This window comes from Musca domestica, unplaced genomic scaffold, assembly GCF_030504385.1.
Source record: "Musca domestica strain aabys unplaced genomic scaffold, Musca_domestica.polishedcontigs.V.1.1 87, whole genome shotgun sequence".
Classification (NCBI taxonomy): Eukaryota; Metazoa; Arthropoda; class Insecta; order Diptera; family Muscidae; genus Musca; species Musca domestica.
Genome location: NW_026712423.1, coordinates 2,952,015 through 2,973,372, shown reverse-complemented (window position 1 = coordinate 2,973,372; position 21,358 = coordinate 2,952,015). Strand labels below are relative to the sequence as shown.

The 21,358-nt window shown below is 35.7% G+C and overlaps 1 protein-coding gene across 1 annotated transcript in view; it reads right to left on the bottom strand.

Moving 5' to 3' along the window:
• Positions 1 to 21,358, bottom strand: part of LOC101901663 (uncharacterized) — a 145,044-nt gene that overhangs the window by 21,617 nt on the left and 102,069 nt on the right. Inside the window, exons 3-5 of the mRNA XM_059131406.1 lie at positions 5,725 to 5,930; positions 5,439 to 5,574; positions 4,966 to 5,099 (exon numbers count right to left, since the gene is read on the bottom strand). Coding sequence (XP_058987389.1) covers positions 4,966 to 5,099; positions 5,439 to 5,574; positions 5,725 to 5,930 — 476 coding nt within the window. The remainder of the gene's footprint in view (positions 1 to 4,965; positions 5,100 to 5,438; positions 5,575 to 5,724; positions 5,931 to 21,358) is intronic.

The window sequence follows — 21,358 nt, the reverse complement described above, 5'->3', positions numbered from 1 at the left end:
ATTTGGATAAACTTCAAATAGACCTCCAAGCCAAACACAGAAATGTGCTTGAAAAATTACTCTGCTGCACTCAAACATGTCCAATATCAACACTCTCCATTTCGCCATACATACGTGCACGGGATGTATATATGTGTGTGTGTGTATGTAGTGATGTATATCCACTTACGAAGTTTATATTAAGTCGCGGAACGCGATGATAACAACGGCGCATACGAAACGGTAACAGTGACTCTGGCGGACTAATTTAAAACAAGTTTGAATGAAAACTGAGTTTGCGTTTGCGAACCGACAGGATGCAGTTGGCCTGGGCCTTAAAAAATTATGGACAAAGGAAACAAAAAATTTTTCAAAAAATCCTGGTCTTCAGAAGATATTTCCAAGTGCTCTACACAAGACTTTTGTTTATGTTTTTGAAATTACCAGTGAGATATTTCGCAACATTTTATCAAAATTCAAGGTCTTCAGATGACCTGGAAAAATTTATTTGAAAAATCATTAGGAGGTCCTATGCAATATTCATTGTTTATCTTCCTCATAAAGTGAGTTTTGCATCAAAGGGCCTTTCAAAATTGTCAAATTCAGAAGGCATCCAAATTTTTCTTTTACCTGTCGGCATTTTGGACCAACGTTCCTCATGCCGAATTACCTCAAACAACTCTTACTCGCTGCATCCATGTACAGATTTCAGGATACATGTCACATAAATTTTGCATGCCCAAAGTATTGGCGCACTCGACTCGAGAAGACCAGCATATGATTTATACACAAAAGTTTAAACAAACTGAATAACAACAACAACAAAGAACTCACGTATATTTTTGCGAAAGTTAACAAATGAAAATGCATACATTTTCCTCCATGCCCGAAGAAGGACTTGAAGGGACAGTGGTTCAAATGCATATCTTCTGAAACTTAAAAATCTTATCTAAAAAGCATGTTTTTCAAGAAGTGAGTAGGAAGTTGCAAGATTGCAACCGAAAAGTAGAAGCAGTCTTTGGAACAAATGCAAAAAAGACCAACATAAGCCAAGACACTCTGTAAAAATGATATGTCCTCTTCCAGCGAATGCGAGTATCGATTCGATACCTAGTTTCATTAAGATATCCGTTCACAGTATATCATTCGAATCGAATCTATATCTGCGACAAAAACTGTCTGACCAAATCAAATTAGCTATAAGAGCGGGCACCCTAGCTAACAGAATATAACTTCCGATCAGATAACATAGCCATAGGGGGCGGGTCGAATAATATTAAACTGGTCATCCCCGCCTATTTCTTACGGACATTATAGCCACCTTATCTTCCACATCAGCGAGGAAAAGATAGGCCTCCCGAAGAGTGTAATAGTGCACATACAGCGGAAATTGTCTCTGGTTTCGATTTTGTTAACAAATTATAAGAGACTCCTCGGAAAAATATGTGAAAAAGGGGAACAAAATCGACTCAAATACTATGAACGCGAATGGAGCCACAAAGCAGGGTCATCATAGGGAATCCAAAAAACAAAAACAAGTAAAAAAGCTGTAAGGCCGAACTTTGAATACCCTCCACCGTTTGGAACGAATTTTGCCACTTTCAAAAACAGTAAAATCCGTTAAAAATTCTGTTAAAATCTTAAAAATACCGAATGTAGCTGTAATATTAGGGTCAATACGACGACATGGACCTGCATAGGTAACTTTTGTCATAATATTCTAATACGAAATTTGACGAAAAATTAGTGAATAATTTAGCTAAAATCATCAAAATACGGAATATTGGGAGGTACCATTATTTGGGCGCTATACGAAGACGTGGACCTGCACAGGCAATCTCCTGTCATAGACTGTAGCACCCATTACGAACATCAAATACCAAATTCGAAAGAATTCTGATGGGAAGGAGAAGAACCAATAGAAAATTCACATCCAAGTCCTAGTTGGACTAACGGTGCCCTAAAAGAGGGTATAGAGCCACTATATAGAAGTTAGGTCATAAGTGATCGGTAGACAGGATAACGTACTAAGAGAACGGCATCTGCTATAAGCAAGTTATGGAAGTCATCTGGATAGAACTTCTTCGAGGTAAGACTACAAAAAATTGATCAACTGGCTCAAAGGAATCAACAAGTAATTAGAGGTCAAAAGTCGGACGGGTCCGACTATATTTTACCCAACACCACTATTGTTTAAAAGCGTACAAAAGCATTTTGGTGAGAAGTTTCCAGAAAAAAGTTATTCGTGATGGACTTCAAGCGTGATAGTATGATTTCTTTATATTTGGCTATCGTTAGAGCACTCCGGCATTTAAATGTGAATAAATTGTTTTGTGTCTCATACCATCGCTCGTGTGGCGTAGCCTAACGTCAAGGAAGTGGAAGGAAGAAAACAGAAACGTCAGCAGAAATGGATCGAAAAGTAACGAAGGCCCTTGATCGAAACCCACGGCGCAGTGGCCGATAAATGGCTCGTGAGCTGAACATATCGCAATATTCAATATAAATATTGAAAAATGAGTTCGTGGTAAAGCCATTGAAATTCCAAAAAGTGAAAGAAATTACTACACAAGAGAAAGAAATAGACTCGCTTGGCCGAAAATGGTGAACTGCCGAATTTGGTTTTCTCCTATGAGAAAACATTCGTTGTCCAGCAGTTTGAAAACAAACAATATTATCGTGTTTACTTGCCAAAGAGGTCAGCTAAAAATGTGAATATTCGGTTGGCCACCAGAACTCAAGCGCCGGCCATGGTGATGGTGTGGGCCGCCATAACAGCCAAATAGAAAAATTCTGTTGAAACAAAAATCTATCTAAATTGAACTGATATTACATACATATATAGTGGACACTAACAGTAAAATCGGATGAAGATGTATTTCGAAGCTATATACAAATCTAAACCGATCTCGAGTTTGGCAGAGGTATTTTTGATCAGTACCTGATGCCCTGTACCTAATATTATTGTTGTGGAGTGCATATTACGACACCTAATCGGATGAAACATATATAGAGGACCGATTTTCACCAAATTTGAAATACCTATTTCTAGGATGAATTCAATTGGATTTGCCAAAAATCAGTTCATTGGGGCTAATGTTAGCCATTTGGTTCACAATAAACCTAATATCGGATAAAGAGATATGTAGGGAAGCCATATCTAGCTATACCTGAACCGAACTTGATAAAATATGGCAGAGGTATTTCTGGGCTGTGTAAAATATCTGGTACCAATGATCATTGTTGTGGAGTGCATATTACGAATATGTGGGACTTAGCACTAAATCGGACGAAACATATGTATGGGAGCTATAGCTATATCTTAACCGATTTTCACCCAATTTGAAGTTCTTCTTTCTACGATGAATTCAGTCGGAATTGCCAAGATTCAGTTCATTTGGGCTGATGGTCATTTGGTCCAAAAAAAACTTGATATCGGATAAAGATATATATGAGCGCTGTATCCAGATCTGAAGCGATCTTGACAATATTTTAAGCACTTTTTTCTGAACTGTTATTGATATCTGGTACCAATGATCATTGTTGTGGAGTTCATAATACCCATGTGAGAGACTTAAACCCCCAACTCGAATGAAACCGATTTTCACAAAATTTGATGTACTTGCGTTTATACTGAATTCGGTTGGATGTGCCAAAATTCAGGCCATTTAGACTGATATTGGTCATTTGGTGCACAATTAACCCGAAATCGGTTGAAGATAATATGGGGGCTATATTTAAATTTGAACCGATTCTCACCAATTTCAATTGGGTTCGTCCTTGGGTCACATCATTGGGCCGTCCACATTTTTCAATGTGGAATTTTTTTTTTCAATTTTTGTCATATATTTATCGCATGCAATTTTTTCAGTTTTGAATTGTACATTTTTAAAATGAAATTTTGCATGAGGTAGCGTTAGGGTCAAAATTAATGCCTACTGTTATGGAGAATTAAATACAGGGGTTCAAATGTACCAAAAATAAATTTTCCTGATTTTGCAGTCGCTCTACAGGAGAGAGAGTTAGGGACAAGAAAGAAGTCGGCATATTGGATGATCATTGGATTATATTTAGCTGTAAAATGGACCACGGCTGTTGTGAAAAATGAAACACGGCGGAGTGCGTAAACAAGGATAACATCTGGGCAGGACTCTATAACATTATTTCAATATTGAAATCTTCCAAAATGAATTTGGACATAAGCGGGCTTTCAATATATTGTAGTAATGTAGGGTATCACATGGTTGGCCCCGCACGACTATAGCCTTTGCTTACTTGTTTTTATTATATAATCTTATTATATTGGTTCAAAATAGTCTGGTTGTTTTTTTTTTTATAAAAAACGTTTGTTTATTAGTGGAGAAACATGGTAATGTTTACCAGGGGGTAAGGCAGGGGAGGTTTCGGAAAGAGCTAATAATCCTCATAATTTCCCTTGTTTTTGTCTTGGATATCCTCCCCAGGAGTTGTTTTAAAATTGACTCATGTGACAAAAAAACCAATTTTACCCAAGTGACGAGATCGTAAGCTCAATAGAATAGGAGCCAAAGAATCAAATTAAACTAAAATTCTTTTGGAAAGTCTTCTAAATCTTGCAACCGCACCTATAAACATTTTCATAATATTATTATAAATATATAATTCAAATGTTGAACTGTTCCCAATAAATCTTCTTCCAAACAGTCATGTAAAAAAGGAGATTAATTTTAAAATTTCAAAGAATGGGTTACAACAGTACGAAGTACGATAAATACATTTCATTTAATTTAGGTACGGCAAACCATTATTCATTCTACTATTTGTATCGCTTCTTAGAAACAATCTTATTTTGTTTGATATTTTAAATCTTCCAACCAATATATTCCCACTGAAACCTACTGTCCTTCATTCACAAGTAATGAACCTTGTTGATTGTGTATGAGTGAGTGTGTGTGAGTGAGTCCATGTTTTTATACAGTTATACATAGATTTGCTGTTCGAACCTACCTCTTCATTATTCACTGTCCATGTGAGATTTGCTGCTGGTTTCGAGTGTCGTGATGTACAATTGCCGCGTAATATATCACCGACATGGTAACGGGCACGCATTCCCGTGATAAAAGGCGGATTGTGGGGCAATTCTATTAAAGGAGTAAACAGAAACGTTGCAAAAAAAAAGAACAAACATTACAAACCAACAGAGGCAGACAAACAGACAAGCAAACAAATCAGGCAACAAAAACGACGATGCTTTTGCTGGTCACGGCGATGATGGTGGTGGTGATGAAAGGAAATGTATAATTTTTGCATAAATTTATGGCCAGGAAAAATCGGCAACAAACTGTTTGCCAAGGTACAACAAAATGTTTTTTTGGCACAACTCTTCACAGGCACTTTACCCCACCATTGTCAGCAGCAGGAGCAGCAACAACATTGTCGAAATATCACCCCTTCTCAATGGGCTTTGCTTCAAAACTTACCTACAACCTCCAGTTCAGCGGCTGCTATTAAAGTATGAAAAGATGGAGCATCGGCTGATACCTCACATGAATATTTACCAGCCGTTGCCATGGTGGCAGAATCCAATACCAATTGTGTTTCATTGGAAGCGTGGCGCTGTAATGGAAGTGTAAACCAAATGCGAATTACATTAAATTACTTTTTCATTATTATCAGGAGCAGCAGCAGCAGCCGTAGCCGTAGCTAAATAACAACAACAACAATCCATTTATTTACAATTTTCATTTACGTTAGACTAATACTTACATCGACCCGCACACCTGGTATTTGAAAGACCTTCAATGCCGGATTTTCATTCGGCGTATAGCTGTAGAACTCACGTCTGCCTTTGTACCATTTCACCGAATACAGGGTATCGTCTTCAATGTCATAGTGACATTTCATGGTAATTCTTTGGCCACGACGCACCGCATGTGGTACTTTAACCCGAACGTCACGTAGGGCCAATATATCTGCAAAGGTGAATGAGAGAAAGAGGGGGAGATGGTGAGTGGGGGGGCTTTGAAAATAAAAATCAAATTAATAATGAGAAATAATTTCTAAACAAACTGAACGCACACACACACAACCTTGAGTTGTCTGTAAACGTAATTATTGGAAAATATAATTAAAAGTTTCCGAGAAGACGTCGAACGAAAGTATTGAGTCGAGTAGCACTTTAGGAAATAGGGTTAGAGGATATAACAATTGGCCTTCTAAAAACTATTAAATAATTTCATATTGAATTCATTTGAAAAATATTGAAATGAAAAATATTAAATTTGAAATCTTGACATTTGTTGAAATGTCTTGGAAAGGATTTCCATGCTTTTCACTATTTTCTGAATTATTGTTAATGGCTTACAATGTATTTGAAAGAAACGTTATATTTCTGCGGAGTAATAAAACATTTTAGGAGAAATTCGAAAGAGTACAAAGAAATCAATTATGGTTAATTTTGAATTTCCAATAATTACAAAAAAAAATTACTACTATTCTGCAATTTCTCAATTTATCGTATCAAACAGTAAGGAAAAGTCAAAAGTCGGGCGGGACTGACTGATATGATACCCTACACCATTATGTATATTTAGTAGAGCTCCCATAACAAAATAATTTTTTTGATCATACCTTCAATCAACCTTTGGCGTTAGAGCAATTATAATTTGGTTTCAGAGGTTACTAATATAGGGGAGGCATATCCAATTCTGAAACGATTTTCACAACATTTCACACAGACATATTAATCTTTTATACCAAATAACATTGCTATAGAGTGCATGATATCACTTCGAGATGGACAAAACATTGAAACTTATGTTCCGAAAAGAAACTTAATTTGTGCTGCATTAGCCATTAAACCTGAAATCGGATTAAGGATATATATGGGAGCTATATTCAAATCTTAGCCGTTCCAGATAAAATTTGGCAAAGGTATTTCCGAGCTCTGTAAGATATCTAGTACCCAATATCAATATTGCCGACTGCATTTTACGAATGTGAGGGACTTAATCACCAAATAGATTGAAACATATACAGTATGAAATGAAAAGACCAACCAACCAGACTGCTGTCATATCTAAGCCACTCGTCCGAAAGCTGTTAAAATTATTCCGGTAACAGCTCATTATTTTGTTTACAAGCATTTTGGTGAGAATTTTCCAGAAAAAAAGTTATTCGTCATGGAATTCAAGCGTGATAGTGTGCTTTCTTTATATTTGGCTGCAAAACCACAAGTGGCTACCGTTGGAGCACTCCAGTATTTAAATGAGAACAAATCTTTTGTGTCTCGTACCATCGCTCGTTACCGTGACACTGGTAGCATAGCCCGACGTCAAGAAAGTGGACGGAAGAAAGCAGCAATATCAGCAGAAATGGTTCGAAAAGTAAAGAAGCGACTTGATTGAAACCCGCGTCGCAGTGGCCGAAAATGGCTCGTGAGCTGAACATATCGCAATATTCCATTCGACAAATATTAGAAAATTAGCTCGGGGTAAAGTCATTGAAAATCAAAAAAGTCCATGAACTTACACTGCAACTGAAAGAAAATAGACTCAAAAAGAGCTAAAGAGTTGCTTCGCTTGGCCGTTGTCCAGCGGTTTGTAAACAGACAAAATGATCGTGTTTACTTGCCAAAGAGGTCAGCTGAAAATGTGCACCTTCGGTTGGCCACCAGAACTCAAGCGCCGGCATGGTGATGATGTGGGTCGCCAAAACAGACGATTGTCGACCGTGGTCGATTGTCAGAATAATTGCCGAATATTATCGCACAAATATTCTGGAGAGTGTATTAAAGCCTTGGGCACGCAAACATTTTGGCTGCAGACTTTCGACATTCCAACAGGACTCAGCAGCATCGCACACGCGCCATCCAAGAATGATTACAAAATGAGGTTCATCGCTTCATTTCCAGCGCACAATTGCCAACCTTGCTTTCCAAAATAATCCAGACACAATAGTCCAACGGATTGGTATACGTAGTATTTTGGAAAGCAAGGATGGCACTAAATAATACCAAAGTGTCGATCGACTCAAGCAAGCGCTTCGCCGGAAATGGGCCAAAATACCGTAAAGCAACATTCGGGCAGTATGGGACGGTTTCATTGGGCGTTTGAAGATCATGATTCGTGCCAATTCGAATAAATCTAAACTTATGTTAAAATTTGATGCTATTTCCGACATTTTTTGCTGTCATTCAATAAATTTTAGAAAAAATGTAAAAATAATTTTTTAACTCACCCTGTGTACCCTCCATGCTATGTATGGTGGAGGGTATACAAATATATATCTGAGTCGAGTTCCACCAAATGTGCACACTTGTCGAATTCGAGTGATTTTTGGAGGTCTGAAGCTATTACCCTGCCAAAAGGACACCCTCTTTTCCTTCTATGAGGCTTGAACATCGTTTACCGTAAGAAAACTTCGGAATATATATGTGCTCATTAGTGACAAAATTGAATGATGCTTTATTGTATTGTATAAAAATGCGGCAAACTGTTTTCTGTTTTTTTTTTTACATTTTGTTGGGGAAATATCATTAGGAGGGGATCGATATTGCCCATCCCCAACCTTGATCTATGTTTGAAAATAATATTACGATGTACGAAGTTTACAATCTCTTCTAAAGTTGTCGTGCGCACCAGCCATCTAGACAGGCGAACAGGACGGACGAACGGGCACCCTTGATCGACTCCAAATGTTCTGAAACGGATTTGGTCCTAAGGGACCTAGGTTCTAAAGTCGCTATTTCGATGAGACGCGTCCTACCCGTATCAAATGATATATACCCTCTATAGCCATAGTATGGAGGGTATACTAATTTTGTCATTCCGTTTGTAACAACTCGAAATATATATTTTACCCCCCACAAAGTATATATATTTTTCATCAGCATAAAATTCTATGTCGATTTAACAATGTAGATTGATAAATTTTTACTCAAATGTATATTATGTCTGCAGGACTTTTGGTATTGAAAATGGGTCATATAGGTGATTTTAGCGACATTATTTATCAGAATTGTTTCAAATTTAGTATTTGAAGGTCGTAATGGATAATGCAGCCTAAGGCAGAAAATTGTCTGCGCAGATCCCCTTTTGGTATAGCCCCCATATAAGAGTACCTTCCTATATTGATGATTTTAGCTACATTATTCATCAATTTTTTTCAAATTTCGCATTTGAATATGCTACCTAGAATTACTTGTCCCACTTTTTGTCGAAATTGGTTCAGACATAACTTCTAACTGTATTTTCAAATCGATTCTCATTTAGCTATATCTGTCAGTCGATTTTATATTTTAACTTATTAAACTACAAAAAATATGAACTGTGTAATAATACTATCGGAATGGGTAACAGAAGATAAACCAAACAGATCGATTTTGCGGTGTAACCTTCCCTCCGGTAGCTCCAGATATTTAGAATTTAAAATTTAATATAAAGGTCAACATCCATTTGTTGCCTTGTTCCGGAAATAAGTACTATAATTGTACGAAAAATACTGAATCGACAGATAAAAAATTATAAAATTTGCAGTCATCTAACTGACGGTATTTGCGGAAATGGTCTTATATTTGTATGAATAGAACGAAATGGTGCTATTGAGTGAAGGAATAGCCCTGGAATTCTCAAATTTGATATTGAGGTCCCTCTAGACGAGATTTGATTTGACTCTTGGAGTATGTTTTTGAGATATGGAGGTCGTTTTGGACATTTCGAAAAGTACTAAGAGGTATAATATTGGATGAGTGGATAAAGCTGGAATCCTGAAATTTAATACTTAGGTTTTAGTTGATATCTGGGAGTTCGATAAGGAGGAGTTTTGGGAAATGTGTTATAATATTGTACAAAAAGTACTAAATGGTACCAATTTTTGATCACTGTTGGTGTCTTGGATGAAAAGATGTGAATTGTTTTGAAATAATATACTAAATGTTACTAAATTTGATATTGGGTGAAGGGATAGAGTTAAAATTCTCAAATTTTAAATTGACTTTACTGTTGATTTTTAGGGTTTACATCTGGAGACATTAAAAACCATTGTGCAATGGTTTTTCAAATATCCTACTCGGTACATATAAATACCGGATTATCCTAATTTATAAATGTACGACTATTGCCCCAAATTTCTAGCCAAATATGCCCCAAAAATGTTGGTTTAAAAAAGATTTGCAAATATGAGGAAAATTCTTTTACTCTGTAACTTTTCCAACGTCTCTCGTAATCGAGGCAACACTGATCACATCAAGAACAGTCATTGAGTAGACCCCTGACAAAATTTTATATTACTTCATATGCTAATTTCTAATTCCACTTGGTTCTTATTTCAATTTTTTCTCATAATGTATTAAAAAATGATCAGACGGACCTTTGCCTTTTGTTTATAATCCTTTTCATAATTTTGTAGCCAAAGAAATTTTTCGGAATTCATGAAGAGACGTTTTTGTAATTTTTAATATTTTTAGCCCTCTGCATAAAAAAGGCTTTATTTATATCATATCTCATTTCATATCATTTATAGCATATCTCTGTCGATAGAAAAAAAATTTATATGTTGCCATATCAACAAGGCACAATGTTGCTAATAACATGGTTGAATAGGACTTTTAAAAATTTTATACAGTTTTAATTCTACGAAAATATGTCAATATATTCCAGGAAACCAGGCATTGTAAAATCCGTTTTCTAAACGATAATCGATTAATTTTAATATGAAGGGTAATACACAATGAAATATGCTGACACAAAACATTTTATTAACTTTGTTTTTTTTTTTTAATATAATTTGTTGAACATATCAAAACATTAATTAAGCTTTTCACGTTGTCGGTGGTACAGACATTGTTGTTGTCTGTTCCAAAAAAAAAAAGGGATAACAAAAGAGTATTTTTTTGCTAACCTTTTTGCAGCATCTCCTCTCTCTCTCTCTCTCTCTCTCGTTTTCTGTAGAAAAGTTAAAAAACACGCCTTCATTTTTCATTGCCATAATTAATCATTAGGAAAAAAGTTCAAAAGCCACATGCACACACACACACTTACTCAAACGCTCACCATACAAGTGAGTGACATACTTGTGTGTTTGAACATAATGTTTTAGAGAATATATGGTTTTGTAACCTTTTGACGGCATTTACCCCTCAGCTTATACTTTATGACATTGGTTACTTGAAAGTTTTGAACAAGACGATAATGATGATGACGATGACTGGGCACAGTGGATGAAAGGCGACAAGTGTGGGAAAAGAATTGGCATTTCAGACAGAAGAATATATGCAAGGAGGTTGAATGATAATTGCGATAATTACTTTTTACAGGAGTTTAATCCTTTATATTCCAGCAATAACTTTTATATCCTCCACCATTGTATGCAGGGTATATTAAGTTTTTCATTAAGTTTGTAACACCTTGAAATATACATTTTAGACCCCACAAAGTATATAAATTCTTGATCAGCTTAAAATTCTATGTAGATTCCACGTCTTCGTTTAACCCCAATATAAGGGTACCTCCGTGTTTTCGGCATTTTTATGGTTTTAGCGGCATTATTCATCGGAATTGTTTCAAAATTTATATTCAAAGTTCGAAATGGATACTACAGCCTGTGACAGAAAATTGTCTGAGCAGGTCCACATCTTCGTATAGCCCTCATATAACGGTACCTCCCGATATTCAGTATTGTTATAATTTTAGCGACATTATTCACCGGAATTGTTTCAAAATTTAGTATTTAAAGTTCGTAATAGATACTACAGCCTAAGACAGAAAATTGTCTGAGCAGGTCCACATCTTCGTATAGCCCTCATATAACGGTACCTCCCGATATTCGGTATTCTTATAATTTTAGCGACATTGTTCACCGGAATTGTTTCAAGCTTGGTGCTTGAAGTTCATACTTAATACTACAGCCTAGGACAGAAAATTGTCTGAGCAGGTCCACATCTTCGTATAGCCCTCATATAACGGTACCTCCCGATATTTGGTATTCTTATAATTTTAGCGTCATTGTTCACCGGAATTGTTTCAAGTTTGGTATTTGAAGTTCATACAGCCTAAGATTGAAAATTGTCTGAGCAGGTCCACGTTTTCGTATGGCCCTCATATAACGGTACCTCGGTACTTTGGTGATTTTCGCGACATTATTTGCTGGAACTATTTCAAATTTGGAATTTGAAGTTCGTAACGAATACTACAGTCTAAGACAGAAAATTGTGTGTCCTGCGCACAAGTCTTCGTTTAGCCCCCATACGATGGTACCTCCAGGTTTTCGGTATTTTGATGATTTTAGCGACATTATTCACCCGAATTATTTAAAATTTGGTATTTGAAGTTGGTAATAGATGCTACAGCCTATGACAGAAGAGTGTCTGTGCAGGTCCACATCTTCGTACAGCCCCCATATAACGGTACCTCCCGATTTTCGGTATTTTTATGATTTTAGAGACGTTAATCACCGGAATTGTTTAAAATTTGGTATTTGAAGTTCGTAATATATACTACAGCTTATGACAGAAAAGTGTCTGTGAAGGTCCACGTCTTTGTATAGCCCCCATGGTACCTCCCTATATTTGGTATTTTGATGATTTTAGCTACAACGGCTACTTTCGGTAATTTCAAGATTTTAACAGAATTTTTAACGGATTTTATTTATTTGAAAATTGCCAAATTCGTTCCAAATGGTGGAGGGTATTCAAAGGTCTGCCCGCATGTTTTGTTTCTATATCATGTTTCATGTTACATGTTTTGTTTCTATATCACAAATTTCAGAAATTTGTAAAGTTTTTCAAATTTTGAAATATTCCTAAAATTGTCAACGATTTTTAACCACATTGCGTTACCTCCCCTCGCCCCCACAAAACCCCCATTAAAGCAACTGAAGCAACATGTAAAGAATTTTTAGTGTCTGTCATATAAATGTCACATTGCTTGCCATCTTACACACTCAAACACATATGTATGACATATGTATAAGTGTATGTGTGCAGAAAAGAAGGTAGCGGTTTCAACAATTTGTAAAAGACACGCAAGTTGTGGTAAGAAGCTTACAAAGAAAATCATATATTTGTACATTAAAGTGGCAAACACACACACACACATACATATATGCACTTTTGAACTCGTTGGATTGAATGAATTCTCTGAAAAAGGATGGGGGAGAACTTTGAACGCATACACATAATGGGTTTAATTGCAGGCTAATAATGTGAATGGGGTCGAAAGTTACACAGTTATTCAAAGGCAATTGGGACAATGAAATTGAAATAGAAGTAAAATAAGTGCGAATAGGTGAGACATAAACGATTTAAGTATCTTGGAGGAGGTCGTCACAGCCGAAGAAGATGACAAAGAGAATTTTTAATGGAAATGAAAGTCATTAAGTTGAAGGAACTATTTTGGAAAATAGATTTGAACTTCTTAGAAATAATAGAATATGCAGAAATATTTTGATAGGGTTGACGAAAAGTTGTAAAATATTTCTGAATTTTCTATTACATTTCAAAATAATTAAAAATTATTAAGGAAATAGCAAATATCGGTCGGGAAGAGTAAGCGATGCTTAGGCATCGGATTTTGGCGTATATATACCTCTTTTTCTAATCGTATTGAACATATTTGAGAACATATTAAAAACATGCAAAGTATATCCAAACCAGTAAGGAAAGGTCGAAAGTCGGGCGGGGCCGACTATATGATGCCCTACACCACTATGCGTATTTAGCAGAGCTCCCGTAACAAAAAAGTTTATATTGGGAATTTGTGTGAAGTAGATCATACCAACTATGAACCAGATAACTTTGCAGTATAGTGTATGATATAATTTCGCTAAGAATTATATTAGCAATAGACAGATATAAGCAATAGATATACTGGACCGAGTTTCACCAAATGGTAAAATTCGGTTGAATATGAAAAAATCTTTTCAATTTGGGCAGATATTACAAATGTGGCAGCAATATCCCTAAAATCGGATGAAGATGTATAGCGAAGCTATATAAAACTATGAACCGATCTCGATAAAATGTGGCAGATGTATTTTCCAGCAGTATCTGATTCCCGGTATCAACTATCATTGTTGTGGAGGGCATATTACGCATGGGAGGAATTGGGAAAAATGGGAAAAATCTCCAAATCTTAGCAGATTTTCATCAAATTTGAAGTACTTGTTTATATGTCGGAATTGCCAAAATGCAGTCCAGTTGTGTTAATATTAGCCATTTGGTGCACAATTAACCGAAATCGGTGGAAGATATATATGGGAGCTATATACTAAGTTGATCCGATCTATTTGACAGAGGTATTTTTGAGCTCTTGTGGAGTGCATATTACGAATGTAAGGGACTTAAACACCAAATCAGATGAAACATATATATGGTAGCTATAGCTATATCTTAACCGATTTTTACTAAATTTAAAAATGCAAAAAATTCAGGTCATTTGGAGTGATTTAGGCCATTTGGCGCACAGTATACCATATATCCGATAAAGATATGTATTGTTCATCCGACTTGTTATATTTGTTCTTCACAGCCGTAATATACACTACGTAACAACGATAATCAGAAATACCTTTTCCAAATTTTATCGAGATCGGTTCAGATTTAAATATATAGCTCCCATATATATTTATCCGATTTCCAAATGGGTAATGCACGCCCTAATTGAAAAGGCACAAAATCATCGGTGAATTTAGAAGAAATCGATCCTTTGGACTTTAAATTATAACCATAATTATGGTTGGTATAATTTAATTCTCACAAATTTTCCATAAAAACTTTTATTCTCTACTCTACTAATTATGTCAAGTGGCGTAGGGTATCATAAAGTCAGCCCGCCCGATTTTAAGACTTTCTTTGCTGTTTTTTTTTTTTTTTTAATGCGTACTATAATTTTTCGAAAAGCAGCAAATGCTACTAAATTTGACATTGTGCGAAGGGGATAGGTGAAATGCTGTTGGTTTCTAGGGTATACATTAGGATGCGTTGAAATAGTTTTGAACATAAAAACTGTTGTGCAGTGGTTTTTCTAATACCCTCCTCGGAAAACTTAAAAACAAAATATTTTGAAGACTTTTTGGTATGAAAGTTAAAAATTCTTTCCGAAAAAGGAAAAATTTGAAAAATATAAAAAAACTCAAAAGTCTGAAAATTTAATAGGATGTTTGAAGTTTTGATTTAAAAGCAAATAAAAAAGATGTAAGATCGGCCTGAGCTTTAAATATCCTCCAGCACGAATTTCGCAATTTTCAAACAAATAAAATCCGTTAAACTGTAGCCATTATATAAGGGTCCATACGACGATTTCGACTTGCAAAGGCAACTTTTGTCATAAGCCATTACAATATTCAAATGCGAAACTTAAAAAAATCAGTGAATAATGTCGCTAAAATCATCAAATACCGAATATCGAAATAGGCGTGGACATGCACAGCCAATTTTCTGTCATAGGCTGTATAATCCATTATGAACTTCAAATACAAAGTTTTAAAATTTTCCGGTGAATAATATCGCTAAAATCATCAATGTACCAAATATCGGAAGGTACCGTTATATGGAGGCTGTACCAAAACGTGGACCTACATGGCCAGTTTTAAATGCCAAAAGCCCTGCAGACATAATACACATTTGAGTAAAATTTTATCAACCTACTTCATTTTGTTCGGAATCTAGAATGATTTCCACAGACGGACAGACATCGCTAAATCGACATAGAATTTCATGCTGATTAAGATTATATATACTTTGTGGGGTTTAAAATGTATATTTCGAGGTGTTACAAACGAAATGACAAACTTAATATACCTTCCATGCTATGGTGGGGGCCATAAAAATATATATATCGGCTCCATTTGGGCTGATACTAGTCATTATTCGAACAATAAACTTGAAATCGGATTAAGGATACATATATGAGGGACTTAAACACCAAGCGGATGGAAGCTATTGCTATATCTGAACCAATCTTCTCCAAATTTGATGTACTTACTTCTAGACTGAATTCGGCCGGATGTACCAAAATTGACACATATTGGCCATTCTGTGCACAATTAACCCGAAATCGGTAGAGGATATATATGAGGGTTATATCCAAAACTGAACCGGTCTTGACAAAATTTGATACACTTTTTTCAGAGCGGTATCTGATATCTGGTACCAAAGATCAGTGTTGTGGAATGCATGCTACACTTCTGAGGGACTTTAAACACCAAATTAAATATAGCTATATCTGAACCGATTTACATAAAATTTGAAGTCCTGGTTTATAGGATGACTTTAAAATCCATTTGAGCTGATTTTAGCCATTTGTCGCACAATAAATAAATGATGTCGGATAAATAAATATAAATAAATATATATCTATATATATAAATGTAAGTTGTGTTAGTTACTACGCTTATAACTTAAGAACCGCTGGATTAATTTTAACGATTCACACAAATTCGGAGTTGTCTACTCTCCGAAAAGGATAATATCCAAAAAAATCGCGTAAAAATGTGATATATTAACATTTTCATTTTGACTTTTGAAATGTACAATAGTAATGTTTTATTTTGCATGAGTTTTTTCCATTTTGACTTACTTTTTATACCCTCAGCCATATGGCTACAGAGGGTATATATCATTTGATACGGTCAAAACGTGCCTAGTCGAAATAACGGTTTTAGACCCTAGGTCTCTTTGGACCAAATCCGTTTCAGAACATTTGGAGTCGATCTAGCGATGTCCGTCCGTCCGTCCGTCCGTCCGTCCGTCTGTCTGTCTGTCTGTCTGTCTGGCTGGCTGGTGCGCACGATAACTCTTGAAGGGAGTATCCGATTTGGTCCAAACTTGATACATCGTAATATTTTTGTCAAACTTAGATCGAGTTCGGAGATGGGCAATATCGGTCCACTCCTTCTGGTACCTCCCCCACAAAAGGTCGAAATTTTCAAAAAATTTATTTTTTGCACAGAAAGAGATGCGATAAACCGATTTTGCCCCAACTTTGCAAATCTTAATATTTGCGTCAGTGTTAGGTCAAGTGTGAAAATGGACAATATCGGTCCACTCCATCAAGTACCTCCCCCACAAATGGTCAAAATTTTGAATAATTACAACTCTCATAATATGTGATGTAAGAGTCCGATTGTCTTCAAATTTCACACATGCCAATATTTATGTGAGCCCAAGGTCTGGTGTTAAGATGGAATATATCGGTAAATTCCTTCTGGTACCTCCCCCACAAATGGTCGAAATTTTAACAAATAAATATTTTCTGCACAGAAAGAGAATCGATAATCCGATTTTGTTCCAACTTTGCAAATCATGATATTTACATCAGTTCTAGGTCAGGTGCAAAAATGAATAACATAGGTCCACTCCATCAAGTACCTCCCCCACAAAAGGTCGAAATTTTGAATATTCATCACGCTCTTAAAACACTTGAACACGATTCCATTCCAAAGAATTCGAAATAAACATCCAGTTCTCTTCATATTACACACGTCCCATTATTTCTACTACCTCAAGATCTGGTGTGAAGATGGGATATATCGGTCCACTCCTTCTGGTACCTCCCACACAAAAGGTCAAAATTATGAGTATCCATGAAGTTCATAAAACGCAAAATTATCATCCGATTCTATTCAAACTAGGATGATGTATTTTATCTGTATTAGATGAAGTATGAAAATGGAATACTTCGGTCCGCTGTATCTGTTACCTGACGCATATTTCCATTTTCAGAAAAGGTGCACATACCTCATATAAAGTACAAGAAGTAGTCGATATAGTCCAAATCTGTCACGTTCGTAACTCAAGGCTGAGGGTATACATCTGTCGGCAAAACCGACTGATACTATTTTACTTGTTTCTAATGTACATTTGTAGTGTTTTTTTTTTTATATTTTTTTTTTGAATTCGAATATTAATACCAATTTATTTAATTGACTTGATTTCTTGAGAACTGAAATTGATGGCGGGTTGCATGGAAGTCAGTCAAATGATATCGAAATAACTTAACGCGGTTAGACCAATGTTAAAAGATAATTACTTTTTCAAAATCGCTAAAAAAAACACGATAAAAGAGATCTCATTGCAACAATTCTCAAATCGGGAAAAATCGAAAAAAAAATTCAATGGAAATTGACTAGATATGGAAATAATCCATCCAATGAGATCTTAAAATGCTAAATTCATTGGGACAGCAACCAGTGAAATACCGAATATGAAGAGCACTGTTATATGCAAACTATATAAAATAGTGGAGCAAATTGAAAATTTGGAAAGAAAAGGATACATTTCCTTGGAAAATTCTTCCGAAACCTTAAAAGTAACCTTAACTCCCATGAAACGTTATACGGTGACTATGCGCTATCATCAGTAGTCAGTTTGGTTGGTAATTAAAAATCCCAAAAAAAAAAAGGGGGGGGGGTCGATCAAACGTGTTTAGGGTCCATTTTATATAGTTTAACCAAACACAAAGGGCCTCAAATATTTTGCTCTATACTTCGCAAAAGTTACCATAGAGTTTTAAATTTTTCCTAGGGGTTTCATGAATAATCAGTTGTTCAAAATATATATCAGATGTATATCAAATGTTGGTAATTTGAGATTTTAAGAAGAACAACACATTTTTTCAAATAATTATAAGAATAGGACCATGCTTTGGTATAACCCTTATATGTGGAACTATTTCTTTCATATTAGAATAATCCGCCCAATGAGAACTCAAAATGCAATTCATTGGAATTGCAATCAGTGAAATACTGAATATAAAGGGTGCAAAATGGTAGAGCGAATTGGACATTTAGGAAAAAAAACTTTCAAGATATCTTAAATCGCTTTTGCAGGTCACGATATATGACCCCCGGATAAGGGTACACTCCTTTTTCAAGTATAGTTTACATTTTAACCATATTTTACTCATACGCATTTTAGCAAAAGTTGGTAATTTGAGAAGAAACCATCCTCGCAAAAAATGATCACGTTTTGGTATAACCATTATATAATTTAAGCTATATTCGGGGTTTTCGACATTTTTCTTTCATTTTTCAGGCCTTTATTTGGCATCTTTGTTTCTACGGGTGTAAAAAACCTACTCTCATAATATTTTGACTTTTGGAGTAGAGTCCATCTTGGTCTTGATCATATTCATCAATTGATTTGGCTAAAAAATTGTATTTAGGCTACTCTGGGATAGAGAATCTTCTTACAGATAATTGTCCACATAGGCATTTTTTTGAGTATAGTTCCCACATTAGTGTACCCGCAAATCCACATTCTTAACCAATGTTTGGTCAGAAAAAAAATTTGGTATACTATTGAATTTTTAACTCTCAAGAGAATATTGGCTGGGAACGTAGATGTGGGATGTACGTCTACATGCTTTGAACTCCGAAATATCAAATTGTGGCAGAAACATGAAAAAATCACGAATATTATTTTTTGGATCGTTATTGAATTACACTATGAAGAACCAGTAAGGAAAGCTCAAAAGTCGGGCGGGGCCGACTATATGATACCCTACACCACTATGCATATTTAGTAGAGCTCTCGTAAAAAGGTTTATACAGGGCATTTCAGAGTTCTATGAGATATTTGGTACAAAATCAAAATCTATCTAATTCTATCGTGCATTTTACGAACTATAGCTATCTCTAAACCGGGTTTCTCCAAATTTTACGTATTCTTCTTCTTCTTCTAGACTGGTGATTTGGGCTGATATTGACCATTTAGTGCACATTTAACCCGAAATCGGATGAAGATATATATGAGAGCTATATCCAAATCTGAACCGATTTCGATAAAATTTAAAACAGCTATTCCTGTGCTCCATCTAATACCTGGTACCAAATATCACGGTTGTGGAGTGAATATTACGAATGTATGGGACTAAAACTCTAAATCGGATGAAACATATATATGGTTGCTATATTTATATCGGAACCGATTTTCACTAAATTTGATATACTTGCTTCTAGGCTGAATTTGGTCCGATGTACTAAAATTCAGTCCATTTGGACTTATATCGGCCATTTGGTGCACAATTAACCCGAAATCGGATGAAGATATATATGGGAGCTATATCCAAATCTGAACCGATTTCGATAAAATTACAGACATCTATTTCTGGGCTGCATCTTATATCTGGTACCAAATATCATTCTTGTGGAGTGCATATTACGAATGTGAGAGGCTTAAACACCAAATCGGATGAAAGATATATATGGGAGCTACAGCTATATCTGAACCGATTTTCTCCAAATTTGATATACTTGCTTCTAGGCCGAACTTGGTTGGGTGTGCCAAAATTCAGGTAATTTGGACTGATAGTGGACATTTGGTGCACATTTAACCCGAAATCGGATGAAGATATATATGGGAGCTATAGCTGTTTCTGAACCGATTTTCTCCAAATTTGTTGTATTTGCTTTAAGGCTAATCTCGGTCACATGTGCCAAAATTCGGGCCATTTGGGCTGATATTGGTCATTTGGTGGTCAATTAACCCGAAATCGGATGAAGATATATATGGGAGCTATATCCAAATCTGAACCGATTTCGATAAAATTTAAAACAGTTATTCCTGTGCTCCATCTAATACCTGGTACCAAATATCACGGTTGTGGAGTGCATATTACGAATGTGAGAGGCTTAAACACCAAATCGGATAAAACATATATATGGGAGCTATAGCTGTTTCTGAACCGATTTTCTCCAAATTTGTTGTATTTGCTTTAAGGCTAATCTCGGTCACATGTGCCAAAATTCGGGCCATTTTGCTGATATTGGCCATTTGGTGGTCAATTAACCCGAAATCGGATGAAGATATATATGGGAGCTATATCCAAATCTGAACCGATTTCGATAAAATTTAAAACAGCTATTTATGTGCTCCATCTAATACCTGGTACCAAATATCACGGTTGTGGAGTGCATAGTAGGAATGTGAGGGACTTAAAGATCAAATCGGATGAAAGTTATATATGGGAGCTATAGCTATATCCGAACCGATTTTCTCCAAATTTGATATACTTGCTTCTAGGCTGAATTTTGTCCGATGTACTAAAAATCAGTCCATTTGGACTTATATCGGCCATTTGGTGCACATTTAACCCGAAATCGGATGAAGATATATATGGGAGCTATATCTAAATTTAATCCGATTCTCACCAATTTCAATAGGGTTCGTCCTTGGGCCAAAAAAATATTGTTTGGAAAATTTCATCTCAATCGGATAATAAATGCGACCTGCATTTTGTTCACAAGAATACATGGACAGACGGACGGACGGACGGACGGACGGACGGACGGACGGACAGACGGACGGACATGCATAAATCGACTCAGAAAGTGATTCTATGAAGGTTCTCAAAAGTAACTATGGGTCTATCTCGTTTCCTTCTCCATGTTACAAACAAATGCA